General features: G+C 35.6%; 1 protein-coding gene across 2 annotated transcripts in view; it reads right to left on the bottom strand.

Annotated features, from left to right (window-relative positions):
• P4HA1 (prolyl 4-hydroxylase subunit alpha 1) overlaps window positions 1-20954 on the bottom strand; it is a 97712-nt gene that overhangs the window by 63075 nt on the left and 13683 nt on the right. For both annotated transcript variants that reach the window (XM_006060593.4, XM_006060591.4), the window contains exons 2-5: window positions 10311-10418; window positions 8930-9026; window positions 7310-7461; window positions 3766-3903 (exon numbers count right to left, since the gene is read on the bottom strand). In XM_006060593.4, coding sequence (XP_006060655.1) covers window positions 3766-3903; window positions 7310-7461; window positions 8930-9026; window positions 10311-10386 — 463 coding nt within the window. In that variant the 5' untranslated portion in view covers window positions 10387-10418. The remainder of the gene's footprint in view (window positions 1-3765; window positions 3904-7309; window positions 7462-8929; window positions 9027-10310; window positions 10419-20954) is intronic.

The following is a 20954-nucleotide window of genomic DNA, read 5'->3' on the forward strand; positions in this document are numbered from 1 at the left end:
AGAAGCATCATTATGATCAAAGCTAGTGGAGGTGATGGAATTCCAGTTGAGCTACTCCAAATCCTAAAAGATGATGCTGTAAAAGTGCTGCCCTCAATATGCCAGCAAATTTGGAAAACTCAGCAGTGGCCACAGGACTGGAAAAGGTCAGTTTTCATTCCAATCCCAAAGAAAGGCAATGCCAAAGAATGCTCAAACTACTGCACAACTGCACTCATCTCACACGCTAGCAAAGTAATGCTCAAAATTCTCCAAGCCAGGCTTCAACCGTAAGTGAACCGTGAACTTCCAGATGTTCAAGATGGTTTTAGAAAAGGCAGAGGAACATTGCCAACATCTGTTGGATCATCAAAAAGGCAAGAAAGATCCAGAAAAACATGTACTTTATTGACTATGCCAAAACCTTTGACTGTGTGGATCACAACACACTGTGGAAATATGAGAATACCAGACCACTTGACATGCCTCCTGAGAAATCTTATGCAGGTCAAGAAACAACAGTTAAAACCGGACATCAAACAATGGACTGGTTCCAAGTCAGGCAAGGAGTACGTCAAAGCTGTTTCTTGTCCACCGTGCTTATTTAACTTACATGCAGAGTATATCATGCGAAATGCTGGGCTGGATGAAGCACCAGCTGGAATCAAGATTCCAGGGAGAAATATCAATAACCTCAGATATGCAGATGACACCACCCTTATGACAGAAAGCGAAGAAGAACTAAAGAGCCTCTTGAAAGTGAAAAAGGAGAGTGAAAATGTTGGCTTAAAACTCAACATTCAAAAAACTAAGATCATGGCATCTGGTTCCATCACTTAATGGCAAATAGATGGGGAAACAATGGAAACAGTGAGAGACTATTTTTGGGGGCTCCAAAATCACTGCAGATGGTGACTGCAGCCATGAAATTAAAAGACGCTTGCTCCCTGGAAGAAAAGCTATGACCAACTTAGACAACATATTAAAAAGCAGAGACATTACTTTGCCGACAAAGGTCCATCTAGTCAAAGCTATGATTTTTCCAGTAGTCATGTATGGATGTAAGAGTTGGACTATAAAGAAAGCTGAGTGCTGAAGAATTGATGCTTTTGTACTGTGGTATTAGAGAAGACTCTGGTTGAGTCCCTTGATTGCAAGGAAATCAAACCAGTCAATCCTAAAGGAAATCAATCCTGAATATTCATTGGAAGGACTGATGCTGAAGCTGAAACTCCAATACTTTGGCCACCTGATGCAAAGAGCTGACTCACTGGAAAAGACCCTGATGCTGGGTAAGATTGAAGGCGGGAGGAGAAGGGGACAACAAAGGATGAGATGGTTGGATGGCATCACCAACTCAGTGGACATAAGTTTGAGCAAGCTCCTGGAGTTGGTGATGGACAGGGAAGCTTGGTGTGCTGCAATCCATAGGGTTGCAAAGAGTCAGACATGACCGAGCGACTAAACTGAACTGGACGTGGAAGCAACCCATATGTCCATAGACAGATGAATGGATAAGAAAACTGGTACCTATACACAATGGAATATTCCTCAGCTATAAAAAGGAATGCATTTGAGTCAGTTCTAATGAGATGAATAAACATAGAGCCTATTATACAGAGTGAAGTAAATAAGAAAGACAAATATTGTATATTAATGCATACATACGGAATCTAGAAAGTTAGTACCAATGATCCTATGTGCAAGGCATCTGAGGAGACACAGACATAAAGAACAGACTTTTGGACACAGTAGGGGAAGGGGAGGGTGGGATGATTTGAGAGAATAGCCTTGAAACATATACATTTCCATATGTAAAACAGATAGCCAGTGGGAGTCTGATATTTGACGCAGGGAACCCAAAGCCAGTGCTCTGTGAAAACCTAGATGCACGGGGTGGAAGGGAGGAGGGAGGGGGTATCAAAAGGGAGGGGACATGTGTACGCATGGCCAATTCATACTGATGTATGGCAAAAACCATCGCAGTATTGTAAAGTAATTGTGCTCAGCCAGCTCACGGCTCAGCCGTGTTCGACTCTTTGAGACCCCATGGACTGTAGCCCGTCAGACCCCCCTGTTCATGGTGATTCTCCAGGCAAGAATATTGGAGTGGGTTGCCATTTCCTTCTCCAATTGTAAAGTAATTATCCTCCAATTAAACAGAAATAAATAAATACATAATTATGTGGCAAATAAGGTACAATATTAATATGAATCCTAGGTGGCAGGTTCATGAATGCTATTCTCTACACTTTTCTGTATATATGAAATTTGTGTAAACAAATAAATAATTTAAAAAAAGAAAATAACCAGTGTAGGCAATGGTCTAGAGAAACTGGAACCCTTGTGCACTGTTGGTGGGAATGTAAAACGGTGTCTTCTCAAAAATTAAAAATAGAATTACCATCTGATCCAGCAATTCCACTTCCGGGTATATACTCAAGAATGAAAGGCAGTGTCTTGAAGAGCTATTTGCATACCCTTGTTCACAGCAGCATTATTCACAACAGCTGACATGTGGAAGCAGCCCAAGTGTCCATGGACAGATGAATGCATAACAAAATATGGATACATACAATGGAACATTATTCAGCCTTAGAAATGAAGGAAGTTTCAACATATACAACAACATGGATGACCCTTGAAGGACATTATCCTAAGTGAAATAAGCCAGTCACAAAAAGGCAAACACTATATGATTCTACTTACATGACGGACTCAGAGTAGTCAAAATCAGAGACAAAAAGTAGAATGACAGTTGTTTGGGGCTGGGAAAGTGGGGGTTGGGGAGTTATTGTTTAATGACTGCAGAGCTTCGGTTTCACAAGATGAAAAGAGCTATGCAGATGGATGGTAATAACGGTTGCATAAAAATGCAAATGCACCTAATGTCATAAACTGCACATTTAAAATTGGTTAACACGGTAAATTTTGTTTTTATGTTCTTTTCACAATAAAAAATTTAAACGGATTAGCATGAAATCAGCTGTAACTTAAAAAAAGAGGGTTTGGGGGCTTCCCTGGTAGTCCAGTGGTTGACAGTCCACCTGGCAATGCACAGACACCAGTTTAATCCCTGGTCCAGGAGGATCCCACATGCCATGAGGGATGCTATTATAAGCATGTGTGCCAAATACTGAGCCCACACTCTAGAGCCTGAAAGCCGCAACTACTGATTCCATTCTCCATAACTACTCAAGCCTGAGTGCTCTAGAGCCTGTGCTCTGCAACAAGAGAAGCCACTGCAATGAGAAGCTAGCATACCGCAACTCGAGTAGTTTCCACTCTCTGCAACTACAGAAATCCCACATGAAGCAACAAATACCCAGCACAGCCAAAAATAAATAAAAGTATTTAAAAAAGTGTTTTGCGAAAAAGAAGTCAGAAAGCAGGATGTTTCATACTATAAAATACTAAAAATCAGCACACACTCCACATATCTTGGTTTTAAAATAGTGAACATATAAACTTTATCAATTCCCTTATAACTTTACATACAAACATTGGTATTATGAAGAAAGACATTTGGAAAAATAGTTTCTTTTTCTTTCATGCTAAAATTGCTTAAGTTAGTCCCTAAAATCACAGGCTTTCACAGTAACAAGCTAGCAGCTTATCCACAACTATTAAGAACTAGAGAAAAGGTTGTTTTGACCCAAAGGATATGAAACAAATTAAAGTTAAAGATTTTTAAATAACTGAAGTCTTCTTATATTAATATTGTCCTAATGGATTGAACAGAGAAGCCAGGAGATGGGTTTTTTCATCGGCTACAAGAATCCTTACCTGGAAGATCACCCTTTGAGATGGTATCTGTATCCAAATTGTAGGTGTCCTGGAGACGCAACAGAGCTTTGGCTGCCCCAACCTGATCTTCATCATTAGGGAAGTACTGTCTCTGAATGGTTAGGTTAGAGATAAAACCTTAAAACAGAGGAGCGAAAAAAGATTTAAACACAAGTTTGAAATGTACAGTGTAGGGAATATAGTTGATAACTATGTAATATATTTGTATGGTGATGACATTTCATACCTGGACTTCTCATAGTGATCATTTTGAAATACACAGAAATATAGGATCAATATGTTGTATAACAGGAACTAACATAGTGTTGTAGGTCAGTTATATTTCAAAAACAAACTCATACAAAAAGAGATCAGGTTTGTGGTTATCAGAGGCAGGTGGTAGGGGTATAGGGGATTTGGAGGAAGGCACGCAAAAGGCACAAAGTTTCAGGTATAAGATAAATAAGTACGGAGGATATAATGTACAACACGATAAATAAAATTAACATTGCTACATAAAAAGGAGTACATCCTAAGAGTTCTCATTACAAGGAAAAACATTTTTTTCTATTTTTTAAATTTTGTAACTACATGGGACGATGAATGTTCACTAACTATGATAATCATTCCACAATGTGTGTAAGTAAAATCATTGTACCGTACACTTTAAACTTCTACAGTACCATATGTCAATTATATCTCAGTAAAATTGGAAGAAAAAAGACTCTAGACCCTCACAGACTTTTAATTTCTAACGTAAGTCTTATAAAGATTTTTAAAATCTATATTATTATAATTTTCCACTATATCATGTGTAACAAGAAAAAATTAAATACACTGAATGAGACTTGATATACCTCTAACTTGTTAAATCTTCCCAAACCATTTTTTATGTTGCTTATGTAATCTGAGGTCACTGCATAAATTATATCTATCCAAATAGGTTTTAGTTACACAGTACAGCCTCTGCTAAGCTTGAAGCTTGAAAAGCAAACAGATTTAAAGACTTGAAAACCAAATTCACTGGCAACAAATTATATTTTCAGATAAAATGTATGCTCTTAAAGTTCTATTTTCTTCTTCCATGTGCCACATATCACATAAATGTGTAAATATATAAAGTTTGGTGGAATTCTTTAAGGAGAAGGAAGAAATAATTACTTATTTCAGAGTACTGCGTAAGCTCATTTATTAAAATATATTTAGATCTATTTAATTATCAAATATAGTGTTCATCAATCAAGGTTTGCTCTACATAAATCCTAATATTAATTTTAAAATGTTTTACATAAAATATAGCAAAAATCAAATTCAGAAACTAATTACTGATAACTATGTAACTCCTAGGGCTTTCCTGATGGCTCAGCGGGTTAAGAATTTGCCTTCGAAGGAGGAGACACAGGAGATTTGATCCCTGATCAGCAAGATCCCCTGGAGGAGGAAAACGGCAACTCCTCCAGTATTTTTGCCTAAAAAACATTCCATGGACCTACATGATGATCTTTTATTTAGTTTGTTTCACTTTTTCTATTTTATATTCAGTGCTCCCATTTCACTTAGTTTATGTTTTCCAATTTCCCCATCTCTTTTTTTTTTTTTTGATGTTCTCAAGGCTTTATCAAGCATAGTAGTCAAGTTTTTGTATACATATATATGTATAATATATATATTTTAGAAAACTTATGAAATTTTGCCTAATTAAAAAATGTATGACATTTTGATTACACTTTTTTTTACTTACTATGAATAAAATGCTATATTTTTAATTAAAAAATACAGACATACAACAAGCAACAAAGGTTTACTGTACAACACAAGGAACTATAGTCAATATCTTGTAAAAATCTATAATGGAAAATAATTTCAAAAATAACATATGCATATATATAAATGAATCACCTTGCTGTGTACCTGAAACACTGTAAGTCAACTATACTTCAATAAAATATACATATTAAGGGAAAAAATCCCATGAACAGAGGAGCCTGGCAGGCTACAGTCCAAAGGGTTGTAAAGAGTTGGACACAACTGGGCTACTAAGCACAAGTACACACATATAACTCTGAAGGAAAATGGATGCTAAATACTCCCTTAATAAATCAATATGACAGAAACAAAAAGTGATTTAAAATTTGAATAATATATGTGTCATCATTTGCAGATCAAAGTTAGGTATGAGACTTCCCTCCATGCTCATTTACTTATAATCAACTATGTACATACTCTGATCATCAAAAGGCCAGGTATTTTTATGTTAATTGAAATGTATAAATAAACAACTAGCTAAAGAGGTCTAAGTTCATATTAAGCATATTCTTTATAGTTTTAAGTCACAAAATCCACATAATTTTTACAAGCAAGTTTTACAGAGAACTGTAATGTTTTTTATGCCTCAAAAAAAAAAATATCCTAGAAGTTGCTTAAAATCCTCTCCAATAAGAGAAAATGTTTATCTACTATGGCATTATGGGGTACTACCATGGATTAAAATACCAAAGTCTTAAGGCTTATCTTACTTTAAAAACACTTAGGTCATACAGGTCGTTACTTGAGGTTTTTTTTAATAATAAATAAACGTGTGTATATGTATATATGTATACAAACGCATATATATATGAATATATACGATCTTAAAAATACTCTCATGGTGTTATATAAGACAGCAAATGATCATAGGTATTTCCTTCTCATGTCAAAATATTTATAAGTGCTTGCCTTAATTTTTCTTAGCACGGTTTTCCTGTCCTATGCATAATAGCTTAGTTTACTGCTCACAAACACTTGAAAGCACCCTTGGAGTACTTCACCTACACAGCTGGCTCAGTTCTTTTCTTTTTTTGCCATCTTCAATCATTCAACAAATAAATACTATGTACTAAGCATAATAATACCTTTACTTCCTTAAACTTCAGACTTAGTTTTCTGTATATGTTACTTAAATATCTCAAACATCTCATTACTCCAACTATAATTTTACTATTTCATTGAGAAGGACATTCATTATTACTGTTTGGAGTCTCAGTTTTGAAATTTATAGTTTATGTTAAACAAAACAATCCTAAGCTTCAGAATACTAGGAAAAACACAGCTAATGTTTTCCCTTATCAGTACCACTCCCAGTATGTTAATAATTGATTAGAAGATAAAGAACTAGCCATAAATTTTAAAAATCTGAAGGTAATCCTAAAATGTAAATGATTATCCTCAGAAATGAAGCTATATGCCAATAATTGATTCACTTTAGTATATTTCAAAGTAAAAAGGACAAGTGTTAAGTAAATGAAGAGTAGAAATTATTTTAAGAATAAAATTTTATTTGTCTTTGTTTTCAGTTTTTACTCATTTTTTTTTCTTTAATCAAGAATTCAGGATCTAGGCTAAACTAACTAGTCAAATCAAACACATTTCAGCAATAATTCAGTTATAAGACTGAACACTTGATGTTCTGGGAACTGAATTTATCACTTCTTTTGGCATTTCTACAGGTAGTACCAAAAATGCTTTTTTTTTTTTTTTGGCTCGTTAGTTTTACCATCTGACTTACCATCTGACATATCCTTAAGGACCAGATTCTCCAACTCACTCCACTCAGTGTTCAGACGTTTCATTAATTTGAATGCATTTACAGGGTGTCCAACAAATCCTTCTGGATCTTTTGTCGCTGTGCTGGTTAACCGATCTAATTTCTCTGCCCATCTAAAATGTAAGACACAAATGGAATATACATAAAGTAAATACACACTTAATGAGGAAGAACATAATTTAGTAAAGCACTCAAAAAAGATTAGAGGTTTTTGAGTTAAAACTATACCTAAAAATTTTTTAAGCAAAATTATAAAGATTTTTTTAAAAGCAAGATTCTCTTACAGATAAAATCTAATTTGGAAAAATTAAAATATAAGACTTTTTTAGTTTTATGTTTCTCCCAAATGGTTACAGTAAATGTAACATATCTTAGTAAAAGTTGATTGGACCCCTCTAGTAAGAATCTCGGAGAAGGCAATGGCAACCCACTCCAGTACTCTTGCCTGGAAATTCCCATGGGCGGAGGAGCCTGGTAGGCTGCAGTCCATGGGGTCGCTAAGAGTCAGACACGACTGAGCGACTTCACTTTCACTTTTCACTTTCATACATTGGAGAAGGAAATGGCAACCCACTCCAGTGTTCTTGCCTGGAGAATCCCAGGGATGGGGGAGTCTGGTGGCTGCCATCTATGGGGTCGCACAGAGTCAGACAAGACTGAAGCAACTCAGCAGCAGTAGCAGCAGCAGTAAGAATCTAAAAATGTATTTCCCTATAAGTCCAAATAATTGATTATTACAAAGTACACATCAGCCCAATCCAAATTCAGTTACATATTCATTTAAATCACACTTATAGAAAAATTTTGTACTCAGTACTTAGAAACTATATTTTAAAACAGAAAAACTGGGGCTTCCCTGATAGTCCAGTGGTTGAGAATCTGCCTGCCAATGCAGGGGATACAGGTTCCATCCCTACACCAGGAAGATCCTACATGTAGTGGCAACTAGGCCCTGAACAACTGCTGAAGCCCATGCACCTAGAGCCCAGGCACGCAACAAGAGAAGCCACCACAACAAGAAGCCCGTGCACTGCAACTAGAGACAGCCTGAGCAAAGCAATGAAGACCCTGCACATCCAAAAAGAAAGAAAGAAAGAAATCTTAAAAAAATAAATAAATAAATAACCTGACTGCTTAGCTACTCATTAAGCAAAAGCTAGGAACTCTCAGGTCAGGATTAACTATGAACCTGAGTCAATTAAAGATAAATTAGCATTTGAAGAAAAACCTATCAATAAAATAATACTATACTTACCACTGTAATCTCTAGAATGCAACCATAAAACTAAAGGCTAAATAGCAGTGGAAAATTGCTTGATTAGGGAGGATAGAAGATATTAGCAACTATTAAAAAAAAACAACTGTCAATCACCTGTATCCATTTACATTCTTATCTCAATCCATATTCTTCCACACAAAGTCTTTAATTCGGCCTAACTTTTGTTTTCTGTGGTCCTATTTTAGCCCTTATCTGGCCTTTTAAGACTAACAGAGGGCTTTCATTTTCACTTAAAGAATGTTTTACCCAGGAAGAAAACATCCAGGTGGAGTCAGTCATAATAAGTAAAACACTTGACTTACTTTTTTATTTGTTCTAATTTGTCCTCTTCTGCCTTTATATAGTCTTTCAGGGAAGTCACCAGATCTTTTTCAGTATGAATCAAATCAGTCATCTGACCTAGAAAGAAGAAAAGAGAAGAAAGTTATCAAATACCCATACATACCCACCCATACGTCAAAACAAGTTTTCCAGAATAATTTAAGAATGATTGCGAATGCTTCATTTAATGAAAGGACTTAACTGGCATGAACCAGATATCTTGGAGAGAGCATCTTTTTTTTCTCTTTTTAAAACCAAATAAATAAAAATTAAGCCCCAAACTTTTCTAGGCATGTGGTCCAATTCTAATTTTCAAGCTACTTAATTCTGCAAGCTTGGACCATATCGACAAATTGTTCATCTAAGAATTTATTTTTTAATTTCAAAACATTACTTTCCAAGGATCAACATTTCTTCTTCCCTACCTCCCCGCTCATCTTTTTTGGGTTTTGAGACTACTGAGGATTAAATTTTTATTCAATTTGACAAAGATCACACTAACAAAAAGTTAAAACTTTTAAAGTTTAACTTTTAAAGTTAAAAACTTCACAACTGAAATTCAAATATCCATATTTAGTTATTCCTAATGGGATGAGAGAAAAAAGTTGCACAATTGTGTCTCTTTGCTACCACATGGACTGTAGCCCACCAGGCTTCTCTGTCCATGGGATTCTCCAGGCAAGAACACTGGAGTGGGTAGCCATTCCCTTCTCCAGGGGATCTTCCTGACTCAGGAATCAAACCCAGGTCTGCATTTCAGGCAGATTCTCTACTGTCTGAGCCACTGCTGCTGCTGCTGCTAAGTCGCTTCAGTCGTGTCCGACTCTTAGCGACCCCATGGACTGCAGCCCACCAGGCTCCTCCATCCATGGCATTTTCCAGGCAAGGGTGTGGGTTGCCATTGCCTTCTCTGGTCTGAGCCATGAGGCAAGCCTCAATAGGATGAGAAAACTCATCATTTTACATTCCAAAATTAAGGGTCATAAATATACTTGCTTGTGTTTTATTTAGCTCCACAATCACATAAGGGTAAAGCTGGTCAACAGGATGTAGGAAAACACCTCTTTTAAAACATATAAAGTATTCATATAGGAAAATAAAGACTAAGTATATATATTAAGTGATTTGCCAGGTAGACTCTATCAGAGAATTTTCTTTTGTATGCTTTACTAAATTTTGGCAATCAGAAAAAATTAAATATTTAAATATGAAGGAAAAAAGAAAGATTTTTAGAGGGGTAGGGACTGAAGTAATGTTTCAGTCCCTGAGAATACAATGTATTTGTTTTTACTGATTTAAAAATATGAAAAAAAGGAAATTTTTAAATACAAAAACAAACACAACACAATAATTAAGACTTACCAATAGAAGTAAAAAAGCCTGGATGGGCCAAAGACTGGGGAAGTAGAATCCCTACAACTAAAATATACCAGATCATCTTCAAAGGTTTAATTTTACAGGCTCACACACCTACAAGAGAAATATGGCCATTATTTAAAATAAAGGAAGGATAGGAAAAGTTCCTAACCTATTTTTCCTATGAATAAAATGTAAGTCAGACTTTAAGATTGCCCATAGAACACTGATAATTCTAGTAAACTAATTTAATAACTTAGTAAGAGCTACTACCTTATTTTTCATAGAAGAGTACTCACTTAATATTTCATGTTAAAAGGAAAATATACATGTTTGCTATTACCATGATAATGTATGCTTACAAATGCTGTTTGTTTTCTCTTTAGTTACTACTACAGTTAGATCAACAGGATAGTAGTTCACTTCTTCATTAAGTTTACTTTGCGATCTAGACCTAAGTCATGAATTTCCCATTAAAATATACCACTTTATTAGAGTAACTTCATTTAAAAACTACCAAAATACATTCTAAAATGTTAGAATATATTTAAAGGGACAAAATGTTTCAGAGCTTTCTGATTAATCCCCTTAATTCCTAACTTGGTCCATCTTTTCCCTACAGTGGCTTTAGATTTTAAAATAAGTTCAATTAAAAGTTGTAGGTTTGGAGGTGATGAATATGTTCCAAAATATGCTGCGGGGATTGATGGCTGAAGAACACTGTGAAACTACTCAAAATCAACCCATCATGAACATTAAATAGATGAATAGTGTGGTATTTAAGCTAGCAAGCTATTTAGGCTAGTAATCTCTCTCAAACGACCCAAAGTTGAGCTTTTTCTACTGCGTTCTACGTAAAAAATCCTTAGCCCAGGACATAGCTCTAGCATTCAGAAAAAAGAAAAGAAAAAAAAAAAAAAAAACTGGCAGCAAAGCCCTTCTGTCTTTCTTTTCTGGAATGGATTCTTCATGGCAGATGCAGATTTTCAACTAACCAGCAGATTTTACCCTGCTTTCCCAAAGGCCCTGTTAGCACTCTTCTCTTGCTCCTTCTTTACCACATAAACATGGACTTTTAAGTTCTTCTTTATTACCTTACAGGAAAACAAGTTACCCCTGTAACACTGTTTACACCAATAACAGACACCCATTGCTTATTCTCACCTGTCACCCTATTCCTCTTTGTGCAGGCACCTCTGACTCTCCCCAAGAGACTTCACCGAAAGCAACAGGTTCAAGACCACATTAGAAAACTCCCTATCACACACACACACACATTTTCCACATTAGAAAACTCCCAATCTCTTTCTCTCTCACACACACACACCACACACCAACACACATACACACACACCATTTTCCGCCTAACTTCAATCAATAAAAATAGATCACCACAGAAACTGACATGCTGGAAGTCCTCCTAAGTTTCCTCCAGAACCACACAGTAGTGAAATACACTGTTCTCTTGGCTGCCTTACAGTGACTCTTTGGGAAGGCTTCTAGAATGTAGCAGATGCAGACACTTCCTCTCCTGGGCTCTTGCCAAAGCCCAAGGTTTTTTCAAAATCCTGGGCTGTCTGAACAGTCTAGAATTTTCTCACTGTTTAAACAGATTTCTGCCATAATTTCTTCATAAATGAATGTTATTTCCAGCAAATACAAATGCTTTTGCTGTACCAAGAGAAGGCTAACCAGAAATGTTGTCTAAACATTAGCTCTGATGAGAAAGTTTAGATCTGTCAGATAAGAAGTTACCATTTTTTTCATTGCTAAAATGTATTTTGTCAGTAAAGTTTCTCTGTCATCTTTCATTGTCCTTAAACCTTACAAATGAATCAAGAAACACTGGCCTACAGAAATTACCAAAAAAGCTTGAAAATTTCTTTATTCTAGATGAAATAGAGAGTCATAATAATAAAAAACAAAACAACAAAAGTTACTGGACCTCTGAAAAGAGAATTTTTAAACTTAAACATAAGATACTCAAAAGCCAAATGGAATTAAAATACACAAAATAACAGGTTTATATATTGTTTTATAAAAACTATAAACTAGGAAACTAAAGAAAACAGAGCTCATTTAAGGAACTCCTACAAATAAATAAAAAACCCAAGACATCAGCAGATAGGTGGGCTGAAAATGAAAGCCACTCAGTTGCATCCAACTCTTTGCGACCCCATAGACTGTAGCCCACCAGGCTCCTCTGTCCATGGAATTCTCCAGGCCAGAATACTGGAGTGGGTAGCTGTTCCCTTACCGAGAGGATCTTCCCAACCCAGGGATTGAACTCAGGTTTCCTGCACTGCAGGCAGATTCTTTACCATCTAAGCCACCAGGGAAGCCCAATAAGTGGGTTAAGAACCCAGAAAGCCACAAAAGAGGAACTATAGTTAACGAAACCCACTGAAACAAAAACTCACTCATCAGTAATCAAAGACTCAAGAAGTTGAAATAAGATAGCCAGTTTTTGCCTATCAAATGAACAATTAAATGTAACAACTAAATTTAAAATACTTAATGATGATAGTGCTATATGTCAAGAAACTTAAAATGAACATATTCCTTACTTGTAAATTCAAATGAAAACAAGATTTGAAAATTAACATCAATCCTACAACATTCATTGCTGGTGGGATCGCAAAATGGTACAGTCACTCTGGAAGACAGTTTGGCAATTTCTTAAAAAATTAAATACACTCTTACCATATGATCCAGCAATCATGTTTAGTATTTACTCTAAGGAGTTGAAAATTTATGTTCACAAAAGCCTACACATGGATATTTATAGTAACTTTATTTATAATGGGCAAAACTTGGAAGCAACCAAGATGTCCTTTAGAAGGTGAACAGATAAACTGTGATACATCTAGGCAATGGAATATTATTCAATGCTAAAAAAGAAATGAGCTATCAAGCCATTAAAAAACATGGAGGAATTAAAAATATTACTAAGTGAAAGAAGTCAATCTGAAAAGGCTATATAGTGTATAATTCCAACTATATAATATTCTGGAAGAGGTGAAACTATGAAGAGAATAAAAAGATTAGTAGTTGGTAGAAGAGGAGGGGGGGATGAACAAACGGAGCACAGAGGATTTTTAGGGCAGTGAAAATACTGTGTAATATCATAATGATGAATACATATCACTATACATTTGTTCATTTTCACAGAATTTACAACACTAAGAGTGAAGGGGTAATGTTAAACTACGGCCTTTGGGCAATTATGATGTGTCAATGTAGATTCATTAATTTTAAAAAATATGCCATTCTGGTGGGGGGCTACACATATTGGGAGCAGGGAGTACATGCGACATTTCCATACCATCCTCTTAATTTTGTTATGAAGCTAAAACTGCTCTAAAAAATTAAGTCTTAAAAAAAATAAACACCATACAACTCTGGTGGAATCTATACTGAAGAAGAAGTTTCTACTACACTCTGATAGAAAGTTAGTAATAAATACTAATCAAAACAAAGAAAAAACTTAACATTATAATATGATAATAATTTTACAAAAAAATATGCAGAGGAAATTCACCAAAATGTAGTTGTCCCTGGAGAGCAGAACATTACGTGATTTTTTTCTTTCGTATTTTTCAGTATTTTCCAGATGTCAAGGGTTTGGGCATCCCTGGTGGTTCATTGGTAAAGAACCCACCTGCCAATACAGAAGACACAAGTTTGATCCCTGGGTCAGGAAGATTCCTGGAGAAGGAAATGGCAACCCACTCCAGTATTCTTGCCTGGGAAATCCCACAGACAGAGGAGCCTGGTGGTCCACTGTCCATGAACTCGGATAAGAGTTGGACACGACTTAGCAACTAAACAACAACACAGGGTATATTTACTTTTATACTCGATGCTTATTTTTTATCATGTAATAAGTTTTTATTATTTAATTTTTTTTTTGAAGTATAGTTGTTTTGCAATGTGCAAGTCTCTGCTGTACAGCAAAGTGACTCAGGTATATACATACATTCTTTAAAATATTCTTTTCCATTATGGTTTATCACAGGAATTGAATATAGTTCCCTGTATATATAGTAGCCTGCTCCAGAGTGGGGCCATGTTGTTTATGCATCCCATATGTAACAGTTTACATCTGCTGATCCCAAACTCCCCGTCTTTCTCTCCTCCAACACCCTTTCCCCTCTGCAGCCACAAGTTTGTTCTGTCTGTGAGTCTTTTTCTGTTTTGTAGACAGGTTTATTAGTGTCATATTTTAGATTCCACATATAAGTGATATCATAGGATATTTGTCTTTCTCTTTCTGAGTTACTTCACAGTATGATAATCTCTAGTTGCATCCATGTTGCTGCAAATGGCCTTCCATTGTTTTTCATGACCAAGTGGTATGCTATTTTATATAGGTACATCATCTTTATCCATTCATTTGTCAATGAACATTTAGATGTTTCTATGTTTTGGCTATTGTGAACGATGCATGTATCTTTTGGAACTATAGTTTTGTCTGGGTATATGCCCAGGAGTGGGATTGCTGGATCATATGGCAGTTCTATTTTTAGTTTTCTGAGGAACTGCCACACTGTATTTCACAGGGGCTGTACCAACCAACATTCCCGCCGCGAGTGTAGAAGGGTTCGCTTTTCTATACACTCTCTGGAGCATTTTCCATTTGTAGACTTTTTAATGATGGCCATTCTGATCCGTGTGAGATGGTACCTCACTGTAGTTTTGATTTGCATTTCTCTAATTATATTTGCTTTTATAATGACAAAAATTAACTCTATACAAAATAAAAAACCTAAAACATCAACTTCCATATTTTGGCACCGTAAGCCTTTAATGAAATGGTTAACCACACTCTAACACAATAAAGTAGCTAACATGTTTGCGTATGTCCCATTTTCTAACTCTATAATCCTCTAGATTTCTTGCTGTGCTTCAAAGACTGTTAAGCTTATTTGAAAGCAACCGAAAGTGTGCCACTCCTGACAATGAAGTGGCACACTTTTCTATTCTCCTTTCTCCCAGAAATAGACATATGACCCAGGCTAAGCCAGTCATTGACCCTCATCCCTATGAATTTAACTGTTGAAGAGTGGGCTTGTGAAATGGTAAAAAGCAGCTCTTTCTGGAATTGCTACACTCAGAGGATGTGAATTTGGAGCTGCCTGTGACCATCTGTGCCACCTGACAAGCATACACAGGAACTTAATCTATAAAAATGACAAAGTTATGCAGAAACAAGCAGTTTTACAAGCTCCATGGCCCTGATTCTTATAGTTTCTGCTCTGAACCTGTGAACTTCCCCAATAATCTTCCAACTCAGCTGAGGGAGCCTGTAAATTCCCTTTTTCTTAAACTAGTTTAAGTTGGATTTCTGTCACTTGCAATAGAAAATTCAGACCCTCTCACAGCATTACTCCAAATTACCATGCCAACCTAAACTAGTTAATATAAATGAAGATAGAGTATATAGCAGTGGTTCTAAACTTTAGCTGTATCAGATCACCCAATGGTCGAAGTACCTAGATCACATATGCAAGTTCTCAGGTGCTGCTGCTGCTGCTGCCGCTCTGGTGATCACACTTTGAGAACCACAGGATATGACTCCCTCTTGAAATCATACAAAAGGTGCTCTCTGCCTTTAAAATATATTTTACTTCAATTTATTTTTTAGAACATGTCACGGAATTTCTAATTACTCTAGGGAATGGTTTCTCTAATCTGTCTGAATACTATGCCTCATGCACATTCTTTAGAAACCTTAAGTGGCATGTTTATAGGCAAGCATATCCTTATCAATCACAGGTTTTTAAAACATAATGGTTTCTTCACTTACGATGTCTCACTTCCATTTATTACCACCTTTGTTCAGTTAGCAGCATGCAAAGCAATCATTATGTACAACTAAGAGTAAAGCATCCCCAAATGCTTTTATCAAAAACAGGAAGATATAAATGCCTTCTGTTCTAAATCCTCAAACAAGCTTGAAATAGAATTTAAATGGGTTAAAAAGGATGCAATCTTCTTCAAAAGAAGGTAAATCTCAGATTCCAGAGAAGACACAATGAAAGAAAGAGAAGAAGAGAAGGGATAAAGGAGGAAAGGAAAGAAAGACAAAGAAGAGGCAGATACAAAGACAAATTTATACAGGAATAAAATTTATTACTGAAACAGTATGGATAAGTTACTCATAATATTTTGGTTCTTGGTTGGATGGCAGTTTCATGAGTGTTTATTAATCTATAAATAATCTCTCTCTATATATATATTACATATAATGTTTGAAATGCATGAATATTTTTAAATTAAAAAAAAATTTTTAATTTTAAATATTTCTAAAACTATAAAGAAAACAACAACCTGGGAATCATATTCTCTGGTAGACCTGGACAAAAATAAAATGCAAAGTGTACTGTTTATCTAAAACTTTCCTACTGTCCTTCTAGAAAAGTCCAGTCCCACATATTCACAGATCAACCAAACCTGGGAACTATAGTTAAACAGTTCTACTACATTGTAAATATGACTCTGAGTTATCAGGATTCACTGAACTGTATATTTAGGTTATTCAATGGATTACTAGAACAGGGCATCTGGCAAATAATTCTATTAGCCTTTTGGTCTAACATTTTTCTTCCAAGAAAAAAAGTGCAACATTAACAAGTCTGTCTTTCCCAAACAAATCACTCAAAAATTAGGCAGACTAAAGAATGCTTGATATTCTAATCTTTCTCTGACACGAAAAACTTTTTACAGGGCTCCCTCTAACAGTCTCTCCACATCTTCCACAACTTGTTCCAAACCCTCTTTTAGACAGTTCCAACTTTAAGATTATTTTTCCTCATACAAATTCCATACTCAACTGTTGGTTTTCCTGACATCTGTGTTAGACTTTAATCTTTCTGACAGGTTTTATGGTCAGCACAAAATATCAACACACATTCAAGCTGCTAATTCAGGCCACTGCAACGTGGTATATACATCTAGACAGAATGTCTCTTTCATATAAGCAGGATGGATTTTCCAAGACAACTAAGAGTGATTGCTAATAGAACCAGTTATATTTCTGTTCTGCCCTGTAATTGCTCTGCCAATTGCCATTTGTTTTAACTTAACTCTAAGAATCCCAGTCATACTTCTACTCCCAAAGAGAGTGAGCTGCATCTCTGGTACATACATAAAGTCTGGGATGAGTGCTTCAATGGTATGACCAACTTTTCGATTAAAAACCCAGAAGTCATGCTAGCCTCTTTGCCACAATTTTCTACACTTGAGCAGTGAACCCAGTCTTTGGCATCATTCCAGTGGAACAGCAGTTTAGGAGATGACTGGAGAGAACCTCTAAACCAAGATACTGCCCTTAACTGAAAGTGCTATGTAGGCTGTCTTTCAGAGGTTCTTCCAAAGCTAAGTCTTCCCTGTCAGAAGTAATCTGAAGATAAGATCATTTCAAAAACACACGCTTGTTTTCCCTACATGGCACCTCAATCATCCCTACTCTTTCTTCTGGAAATTGCCACCTTCTACCTTTTTAACTGCCCCAGTTCACCTGTAATTCATTCCCACAGTTTTACCAGTCATATTATATAGCATGATACTTCTCCCTGACCAAGTGGCCATTCAAAGTTCTTTGTCAGAAAATTTGAAAATGAAACTGAGAAAAGAGGTGGCAGGTACTCTTTGAATGTCTGAACTATTTTACAAATAAAGCTTGGGAAAAGTTAGGGACCAAGTGAATGCAGCTTATCTAGAAAGATTTTAAAATGATGCACATACACAGAGAGGAAGACAGACAAGAGACAGAAGAAAACATGCGGATGTTCCAATAATTCTGAAAATTTAATCATACTCCTGACCTCTGTTGCTAAGACAACTTCCTATCGCCACAATTCTTAAATTCCATTATGGACTAGCATGAGTTAAGATTTCTGTTTAACCCAGAGTCCAAATTAATATACTTTCCCTCCTCTCTAAAGAAGATGTCCACCAATATATTGTGAGAAAGCCCTTAAACAAAGAAGGTAAGAAACCCACTACCAAAGCACCCAAGATTCAGCGTCTTGTTACTCCACATATTCAGCAACACAAATGCTGGCCTATTGCTCTGAAGAAACAGTGTACTAAGAAAAATAAGGAAGAGGCTGCAGAATATGCTAAACTTTTGGCCAAGAGAATGAAGGAAGCCAAAGAAAAATGGCAATAACAGATTACCAAGAGATGGAGGCTGTACTGAGAACTTCTGAGTCCAGTCAAAAATGAGATGTTCCAAGAGTGACAAATAAGATCTAACATCAGATCTAAAAAATAAATTAAAAAAAAAAAAATACACACACACACACACACACACTCACTCATCAATGCTGTTTCTTTAAGGCAAACTAAAAAAGGTAAATAATTCTCATGTATTTACTACTCTCTATTCCCTAGCACCAAAAAGGAATATTTTTCAATGATCTTTTAAATGTTTTTCTTATAGAAATTCAATGAATATATGTGAGATACAAAGTTTAAGAATAAATATGATTTTAATCCATTTAAAAAAAAATTTAAACTGGATTCACAACTGAAGTTAAGCTCAATATTTAAAGTTTCTATTTCTAAGAAAGTCAAGTTCCCCTAAACTAGAAACATTTTAATAATAAATGTAGGCTGAGGGGAAAGTTTGAGAATGAAACAAATCTTATTTATAATTAAAATGGTGCCATTCTTCAATGATTTTTAAACTGTGTATTTTAAATTGTAAAATATACCTCTCAGTTATTTCAAACACTTTAGTTAGCAATGCATACATTTCCCAATATAGGATAAAGTATCAGGATTCTTTTTCTCAGAACAGGAAAGAAACAAAAATTACCGTACGTGAGACTAGGAGGCCTGCAATTTAGTAAAATTTCATCAGTAATGTTGACTTTTATTTGGTGGTCCCTTTAAAGGGAAGCAGAATAAGCAAAAAGATAAGGTATCTAATATGAGGCCAAACTTGACCACCAGCTAATAATAAAAAATCAGCAGTACTTCAGATGAAAGTGCCTTGGACAATGCCTGACACCTAGAAGACACTTAAGAAATGTTACTTTTGGATGTGGGGCAAGAGCACAAGAATAAATAGATTTGTTGCCAAGAATGTCTCAAAGGACATGGAAAAAGAGGTGACTTGGAGAACTGCGGGAAGCCCAGGCAACCTCAACCCTGGGCTAAGGCAGTGAAAAGGACCAAGAAGCCCAATCTACTAGCAAACAGATGCACAGGCTTTATAATTTAGAAATTTGAGTGGGAGAAAAAAGTAGACAGAGGCAGCGGAAGGGAAGAAGTAAAAGAAGTAAACATTAAATTATACATGCTCTCCTTGTGGCTTGTAAAAATGCTGGTATTTCCCAAAATTAACATAGTCTATATATTTCTCATCTGACGAATTTGCAGTATCTTCTCTTTGTTAATGAAACTATGTGTTTCATAACATGAATATCAATAAATATTATTAGGATATTAAAAACAGTAATAATATAAAACACAGCAATTCTTTAGAAATCAAAAAATGTTAACAATTGTCTGAGAGGGAATCACAGTCAATTCTCTTTACTCAATTTCTGCATTTTAATAAACATTTTTAACAGAAAATTTGTACTTCTATAAATAAACAAATATGCAAGCTAACAAATGAAGTCAAAGTAGCACTGAAGTGAAAAGATCAAGTCAAATCATTGGGTTAGTAAAATTCAAATGAGCAACTCCATACTTCTACTAGGGCATAATACCACCATCAATCCCTTCTGCTCAAAAACAATTTGTATGTATATTTGATTTACAGAAAAAATCCTGATAAGGCAACTGCAGTGTCTTTGCCACCCTTAGGATACAATTGGAAAATAAAATCTTGTACAATACACATTTTAGATTTATTAAACTTAAGGAATATATGGGCTTCCCAGGTAGCTCAGTGGTAAAGAATCCACCTGCCAATGCTGGAGACTTGGGTTTGATACCAGGGTCGGAAAGATCCGCTGGAGAAGGAAATGGCAATCCACTCCAGTATTCTTGCCTAGGAAATCCCATGGACAGGGGAGACTGGCGGGCTATAGTCCACAGGGTTGCAAGAGTCAGACATGACATAGCCAGTAAAACAACAACAAGGAACATGTGGTAAACCAAACTATATTCCAAAAGAAGTGCTTTCAATGAAACTTAAAGATTGATTTTTAAAATTATTTTAACTGGAAGATAATTACTTTACAATATTGTGATTTCTGCCATACATTGACATGAATCAGTCATGGGTGCACATGTGTCCCCCCATCCTGAACCCCCTCCCAAATCCCTCCCACCCTATCCCTCTGGGTTGTCATGATTTTTTTTTTTAAAGCAAGCTAATACTACTTGAAAAATTATCATTTACAAAAAAGCAACATTCCCTTTAGAAAAGGACCTGTCCATACAAACAAGAACCAAACACCGGAAGCAACAGCAACCAATATGTTAATTACCTGGGAATAAACTTAAGAAAACTTTATATTGACCCTAAAATTAACTCAGAATGTATCCAAGATTATCTTGAAATCAAAAACTATAAACCTCTTGGGGAAAAAAGAGGTGTAAATCTTCATAACCTTGATTAAGCACTTAAACATTAATATCTAGACAATAATTTCTTAAATATGACACATAAAAAGCACAAGAAGC

This window comes from Bubalus bubalis, chromosome 4 (assembly GCF_019923935.1).
Source record: "Bubalus bubalis isolate 160015118507 breed Murrah chromosome 4, NDDB_SH_1, whole genome shotgun sequence".
In the NCBI taxonomy this organism is placed as follows: Eukaryota; Metazoa; Chordata; class Mammalia; order Artiodactyla; family Bovidae; genus Bubalus; species Bubalus bubalis.